Source organism: Plectropomus leopardus, chromosome 1 (assembly GCF_008729295.1).
Source record: "Plectropomus leopardus isolate mb chromosome 1, YSFRI_Pleo_2.0, whole genome shotgun sequence".
NCBI lineage: Eukaryota > Metazoa > Chordata > Actinopteri > Perciformes > Serranidae > Plectropomus > Plectropomus leopardus.
This window is the reverse complement of record NC_056463.1, coordinates 10,592,922-10,601,162: the sequence shown is the minus strand read 5'-3', so window position 1 is coordinate 10,601,162 and position 8,241 is coordinate 10,592,922. Positions and strand designations below refer to the sequence as shown.

Below are 8,241 nucleotides of genomic sequence, written 5' to 3'. Positions count from 1 at the left end.
TGTTTTCATTCCCACTCAGGTATTTTCATGTGCAAATTTAAGATACCCCTTGGTGCAGAGGTGCATGGAAACACAGCTAATGACACAGCTTGATTTATACAGATGGAAGACAAAAAGGACTAAAATTGAATCAGTGGTTTCATCGTCTAANGTTTTCATGTGCAAATTTAAGATACCCCTTGGTGCAGAGGTGCATGGAAACACAGCTAATGACACAGCTTGATTTATACAGATGGAAGACAAACAGGACTAAAATGTAATCAGTGTCTTCATCGACTAACACATAATCAGTCTGTTAATAGATTTCTTGTTTTTAATGTTTGTTTTGGGCTGTTTCAAAAAGGAATGAGACACTCAGCAACCATTATTAGATAAGCATACCTTCTATCTCAGGCATCACAATAATGGCACGCTGTGGTCTCCAATAAACACTCGCTCTGTCTTTCTCACTGTGTTTATCTACTGACGGGCAACAATTTTAGAGAAACAGTGTGACAGATCTTTCAAGTAAGTCAACTAAGAAGGCAGAAACCTCATGAGTACGAGTCAACAAAGCATTTATTTCAATCGAAGATCCTTCAAAAAAATAATATGAAGACATGAAGGCCTGCTGGATGTCGTTTCTGATCTATTTAATGTGTGTCTAGTTGCCAGGATATTTTTTTTGATTCAGCAACAGACATTTAGAGGCCATTGATTCTATCTACGAATGTACACCCAAGAATCCGTTACTCATAAATCTGCTGAAGCAGCAGCAAGGTTTCCTTCCTGTCAGTCATATAAGCTGCTTATATCAAGAATGTTGCTGTCTTTGGATAAATGTTTCCTTTTCTTAAACACATTATTGACAAAGCACTTGCATCAGGTGGAAAGAAATTGCAGCGTAACTATTGTTTTTTTAGAAGGTGACCTATATTTATTTAACTACTGTCCAGTGGAGTCATGTGACCTTTTGCTTGAATTGCTTTTCTGCCTTGTCCTTTTGGGAGCATACTATTACTGTGAAGATGTTCAAGGGGTTACAGACGTCCTAATGCTGCATTTTCAAGGCAGATAGAGATATAGTGTGTGGGAAAAAAGGTTATCAACATGATATGGTCTGTTTTTTACTGTCATGCCTCACTGACTCATAGATCTATGCTGGTTGCTTTGGGAAACCCCTGTATCATGCTTCAATAAGGTCAGTCAGCAATCGCTCTTTCTAGTCTATTAGAAGACAGCATGATCATCCACATGCCATGTTTATTGATGACATCTACAGAAATCTACTCACATCTTGCCAGTTAAGAGCATCTGACATATTACACAACGGTATAGTATGTCATTTTGGAGAAAGATAGCTAGGTGCTGGGTCTCATTCCCAGGTCGTCAAATACCAACACTTTGGGTTGGTGGTTCAGTCTGACCATCAACCCCGGGAAAACTATCTTTCTCTAGGATTGCATACTGAACCTTTAATTGCTATTTGAATAATGGCAACCACCTTGAGGTGGGGATCCAGCTGCTTTTCAGGGTAAATGTATTTTAGAAAAAACAAGCATGTGCAGTGAAAATGAAAGTAGATAAGAGGAAGAGTGAGATTTCACTTCTGCATTTCCACCCAATGCCCCTCATTCCAATGCCTTACGCAATCATGCATACGTGTTCTAAAACCACAGCTGCTACCTCGTGCACCATTTCCATGTTTGTGCAGGCTAGCTGGCTTTAAACTGGAGTCAAAAGCTTTGACTGTAAATATTTGAAAAAAAAAACATGGATTGATCTTTTCTGACCTGTAGTAGCCTTGTCTCTGTCAATCTATGTTAAGGCATTATTCCAGGCAAAGCACAAACCTGTACTTTGATCCCACTGTCTATAGTCGTATCATATGAGCCTTGTTATTCTCTGCAGCATGACTGCAGTGAAGCAGTGGGCATTAAAAGCCAAACTACACCAAGTACGGCTTCGATCCGTCTCCATTCTGCCTGTTGGTCGTAACATATCTTACTTAATCAATGTATCCAGCTGGCTGCATGTAAAGCAACTCAATGGATGTGGAAACACAGGCAAGGGTGATAATGTTGTGTTTGTTTGTCTGTTGATGGTCAGCACAATATAAAAAAAAAGAACTGCCAAGCAGATTTTTATTTAATATTGTGGACAATTACACCATAGGCTAAGGAAAGGTTTTTAGCTTGGATCTGGAGCAAACAACTCTACCATGTCATTATCTATAATGCATATATTACTTTCTGGCTTATAATTCTACTCAAGTAGCTCATCTGGTAGAGCAGGCACCCCATGTACAGAAGCTGTGTCCTTGCCACAGTGGCCGCATTTTTAACTCCAGCCTGTGGCCCTTTACTGCAAGTCATCCCCTCTCTTTACCCCCTTGGTGATTAAGCTGTCCTATATATAATAATAAATGCAAAATCAAAAAAAAAAATCTTAAATTGCATGACACAAAAGCAATTTTCTTTGCCTCAGTTGGTGGTTTGGTGTAGGCCACTCCCTTTTCTGCCGGGTTTTCTGTTATTTAGAGTTTTTTAAATAATTGATGACCTTGAAAAAAAGGTTAGTTTTCCATGTCTAGATATGCCCAAGCACAGCTCTGTACATGGCGGCCAAAATCCTGTATGCACAGCCCATTTGACATAACATGCCATCACTCTGTAAACTGAATGCATTGAGCGATTGCAACCATATTTAGAAGACACATTCAATATCTACCCCTAGCAATCCGGTACAAATTTGGTAGCATTTTCCATTTATATTTTACAAAAGTAAAAGGTTGAATTTTTGAGCCAAAGGTCATTAGTCAGATTTCATAATTCAACTTTACTTGCATGATTAACAGAATCTTAAAACCCACCAGACGGGATATAAGTAATCTAAGAAAATCCCATCCGCCTTCAGCCAGTCCGCATCATCGTCTTACATTAAATGACGATATCTGTATTCTGATGTAAAACAAGATCCAGATGCAGAATTAATATTCTACATTAACGAAATAACAAAATTTAGAGGAATATGGAGCCTTGACGGGGGCGTGTACCCTCTCTCTCTCTCTGTACTTTGAAGTTTACACTAGTCCTCTATTTTTAGCAGCTCACACATCTGCAGCTCTGCATATCAAACCCACTTGGTGGTTTGTATGTACATTTGCAGCATCAACCACAGATCAAAACTCACTTTAAGAGACTCCAAAATAGTCTTTATACACATGTATTGATAACCTCTCAAGAGCACATTATCATCTAGTCTCCAGTGTTTATCTATCACAATGGAATCAACAAATTCACACTTGATACACAAAAATGATTATTTGCTCTGTCACACTTGTTATTTAACACACTCAAACAATTTAGAGCAATGGAAAATTTGAAATAGCAATTTATGTAATGACGTGCTGATAACAAACCAACATTACTTTGATTGTTATAAAGAAGGCCATTTTTCTTTTGCCTAAATAATAAACAGATCACTTCTTACTTACATTTTGTTCCTTTAAATACAATCATCGTTCTCACTACGATGGGTACTAATCTTAAAATATCCACCACCATCCACTGGCCCACGCGACAGGAAACAACAGGGCACCTGTGTTTTACTGTCCATCATTCAAAATGCATCTAAAATAAGTTTTTTCTATTGTATCAATATGTCTATGCAGATAGTGGAGCATTCAACATTCAGAGGGCATGCAGGAGCACAGAAACAGCATGGAAAAGGGAATGACTGCACATTCAATTAAGTTCTAGCTTCATGCTTGCTTCATCACTGCTGTAGGTTGTGTCCGTGTGTGTGTGTGTGTGTGCTTGTGTGTGTCAGGGTCTGGCCTATGAGCCCTGGGGGTCACTGTGAGTGTAACTGCATTGGACATGATGTCTAGTGTTCTTCAAATACCCTCTCAGACGCAGGAAGAAAAACACCAAGCATAGAAACCGGGGGCCCCGTGGCAACGTGCAAGGCTTTAGCTTCACGACCGACTCTGTCCTGTGTTGTTGAGCAGATATGACCCGAGGTGCGCAGCTCGCCTGTTTACATTCAAACAGCCTTGATCTGGGGTCAGTGTGAGGGGAGAACGGGGACAACCTCTCTCTGTAGTTGAAATGAACAGAACAATGAACTGCGGCACTACAATGTCAGGAAATGATGGGATCAGAAAGGAGTGACGAGAGAGTGTCTGCATTTCTGGAAATAAAACATCTACAAAAAACAGCACTTTGCTAATAGGCAGCAGGAACAGACCAAGCCCAGATTTGGCAGCCATTAGACAGACTCAAAGTGTTCTCAGCATGAGGGAATGGTGGCATGAAACATAGCTGCTCAATGATGTACTGTGAGCCTGCATCGGCACAATTTTACTAATGCATTCACATTACTTTTGATATGAACACGTTCATAAAAACTACATGAATCTGGTCCTAGTGACTAACAAGGCAGCTACAACCTACGCAGTCATCAACACGACAAAACGAATGATGTGTGTGTTTCCATCTTTATCTGAGAGGCTCTCACATCTGATTTCCATCATGTAATGAGAAATTGGAAGCATATTTTCTTGCCTTTCAGTCCTTGTGGACAATAAACCCAAAACTTCAAGTAAATACTAATCTAAAGAATGTATATCTGTCTTACATATTTACAGCTTTTAAGCAGTTTGATCTTGTGAAAAATCATCCAGCTAATGTTAGAGCCATTTCTAGCAAGCCTGTATATTTTCCTATTTTTTTTTTGAGTCACTTAAATGCATCACCTGACCTGTCAACTCAGGATCCTCTGATTAAAGGCAGGTGTGCTTAAATCAGTCACCAGTGCCAGGAGGAGAGTCTCAAACTGCAGTGTGTGTCTGGATTACTCTTAGGCTAGTTTGACTCATTCGTTTATTGCCCTATTGATTTGAACTTTGTGTTTTTTTTGTAAAGGCCTCTTTATTATGGCGAATGTTTGTTTGAGGTTTTTGGATTTTGATGCGACACTTGGACAAATAAGTTTAGCTTCACCCTGCAACTCTCCACACATCCTGCAAAGCAATCGACTCTAACATCACCTGAAGCGCCCCGATCATCAAATAAACAGTGAGTACAAACCATGATGAGTCAATCATGACTACCAAGGCGTCTGTGGGCGGCTATTTCGAAATTATTTAGAGGCCGCGATTAGCTATATCAAAAAAGTCATCATCATTCATATCCTGCTCTTAATACAAGTGCTTCTTAGGGTGCTGCAGCTTTGCTTTCTTCTACATTCATTCATACATTAGTTTGGCTTATGAATTACTTTGCACTCCATTATCATCCCAAAAGAGTCTAAGCAATATTACACAAGTGGGTGTGCTTTAACATCATTTGTGCGCGGTAAAGTCCAAAAGTCAAAATCAGTGATAAAAGATAGAGGTGTCATCAGTTCCAAAATTCATAACATGTTGTTATCTACCAAAATGTTCTGCTTCAGTCTATATTTGATGGTGTTCAGCCTTTTAAAAACACTGTTTTCACTGCAGTCACAATCACTTAGCCTGTAAATATTGTCGAGATGCCCACATTTCCCATCATGCCTAGAAACGGACTGAGTAGTTTTTAGTTTGCAGTTAAGTTTGCTGTTTTATGTTCCAAAATGCAAATGTAACTTTAGGACAGTGTTTAAAATGTGTCTGGTCAGAACGTGGTGATTTGTGCTGATTATTTTAATCTTTGTGTTAGTTTGTAGTTTGTACCATTAGTGAGCTGGGTGTCACTGTTCATAACAGCAGCTGTATTTGACATTTTATCTGAAAACCTCTGTAGGCTGGAAACAAATTGATGAGTTGGCTTCTCAGTTCTGTCTTCTTGAGGCAGAAAGACAAATGCTGGGAAGATGCCAAACCTCAGAGTCAAAGAATAACCCAAACAGGTCAATAAATAACAGACATACAATTTAGTTCAAGGTATAGTGTTTGATAAGCATATGTACAAATCAGTGGTGGAATGTAACTAAATACATTTACTAAGATACTATACCTAAGTACAAATTTCAGGTACTTGTAATTCACTTGAGTCATTTCTTTTCATCCAACTTTATACTTTTACTTCTTTGGATTTTATCTTTTATTTTTTCCAAACTCGGTACTATTTTTAAAAAAAATACTTGAGTCATGTTCTATTTTCTCTGTAGGCTGGATTAAATTATTATTATAATTATTTAAAATAAGTAAATGTACCCCCCCCCCCCCCCCCCCCCCCATTACTGGGTACCTACAATTATTTTAACTAACTTAGTTAGTCATTTTCTTGTTTTGTTTTTTTTTTTTTTTTTTTTTATAAATACTTTTTTTTTTTTTTTAGGGTAATGTTTTTAGTTTTTTTGTTGTTGTTTTGTTTTAGACTTTTCTGATTTGGGTGCTTTTAGTTTTTGTATTTTTAGTTCAACTTCCTGATTATATTTTATTACTCAAGTAACATTTTTAATGCAGGACTTTAACTTTTAACAGAGTGAAATGAGTGTTTTCACATCGTGGCATCACTACTTTTATTTAAGTCAAGGAACTAAATACTTCCTTCAGCACTGGTACAAATACATAATACAAAACTGTCAGCAAATAAAATCGTGCTCTATTTCAGAAAACCTCAAATGATGACAGATGGCTGCACGTTTCTGAATATGTTATCCCCAACACCACAACAGTGCCACTCAGCCGTCTATCTCATGTATCCATATATGGCTGTGTACGTCATGGCTGGCGCAGCTGATGCTAGGATGACAGCGAGCTAATGATCCGTGAGGAGGATTTAACGCCAAATGGTAGCAAGCTTAGCTAGTTCTGCAAGCAAACTAAACACAGCCTTTTATTACGTGGCATTGCGCAATTCTGTCAAGCCATTATCACCCAAAGTGTGCACTGCGAAATTTCATCGGTGCGTGTCCCATTGCAAATATTTGCCATTAATGTTATGGCTGCGCAAAGGGATTCCCTGGCTGTAATTCTAATGTAACGAGATGCAGCTAAAGGTCATTTGAGTGGCTATCTGTCTCGGAGCAATAAATAATATAACGTTACCCTCAAAGGATGAATGCAGACGTTACCGTTGAGAATCGGCTTGAGGGAGTTAGCTTGTCAATGTCGGACTGACTGTCAGGGTAAATGAAAGAGGGGCTTGTGATCAGGATGCCCCGAGTAGTCTCACTATTTGTGAATCTCTCGGTGCGGCAGTAGCTCAACACCGGGCTAGCCAGTGCTTTAGCTCGCTAGCCAGCCCGTTTACAGCCAATATAACGCGAGCTAGCTATAGCTAGCTAGTCCGCCGTTAGCCTCAATGGGTGTCATCTCGAGCAAATAATATCAAAATAAAACCTCACCGTGAACGGGATGTCATTCACGCTTCCCACCGAGTAGCAGCAGTCTCCAGGTTTTACAGCTCCCGTCAGCACCTGATGCAGATGCATTTTCCTTATATTTTAGCAGCAGATGGGTCGTTTTTTTAATTATTAATAACGAGTCCACCCTTTCGGTTTCTCCATCTAGCAACGACTGGGGATTCCATCAGTAACGTTAACGTTGTCCTCGGCCTGGCAGCGTCGTCTCCCACCGCAAACCGGGAAAGGTTGCGGTGGATGTGTGATCGACCCGTATAAATGTATTTTCACCTGGCCCTGTCATCTATTTAGACGTGTAAAACGGGCCGCCCGTCGCCTCTCGCTGTCAACACCATCCCTACGATTAATCGTGAGAGCCGAGGCAGTGGGATCTCTGCAGCGAACCTGACATGCGCGTTCCCGACGTTATCCAGGCACGACTGAATGGCCATAGAAATATGTCATCTAGAATGGAAACACAGCCTGCTAATTTCACTGAGTGCTTCACTGGGCTTATTTTTTTCATTCAAAAAGGTAAGGTAAAAGGGTAATTACGCCGTAGTATCTATTTTTGATTTACAATTTATTTATTTAAAAAGGGGAAAATGTACATTAATCCATATTTAAACAAATGTAAATGCACCAGAGTTAGCTGGGAGCTTATTCTCATTGGTAGTCCCTTGCCTGATGTTAAGAGGCATCCTAAAATAATAATAATAATAATAATAATACTAATAATAATAATAATAATAATAATAATAATAATAATAATAATAATAATAAAAATACAGTCTGTGCAATGGTTGAGACAAACAACATTTAGATATAAAGGCACACAATATAGTTAAACATGTACAAGTCAAAAATACGCAACACGATTTAACAATATGAGGAGATAAAATCCAAATAGCAGATGATGCAGGCGCA

At 39.1% G+C, this 8,241-nt stretch overlaps 1 protein-coding gene across 6 annotated transcripts in view; it reads right to left on the bottom strand.

Moving 5' to 3' along the window:
• Positions 1-7,715, bottom strand: part of dmxl2 (Dmx-like 2) — a 54,929-nt gene extending 47,214 nt beyond the window's left edge. For all 6 annotated transcript variants that reach the window (XM_042492138.1, XM_042492165.1, XM_042492174.1 and 3 more), the window contains exon 1: positions 7,318-7,715. In XM_042492138.1, the coding sequence (XP_042348072.1) occupies positions 7,318-7,404 (87 nt within the window). In that variant the 5' untranslated portion in view covers positions 7,405-7,715. The remainder of the gene's footprint in view (positions 1-7,317) is intronic.
• Between the last annotated feature and the right edge of the window lie 526 nt (positions 7,716-8,241).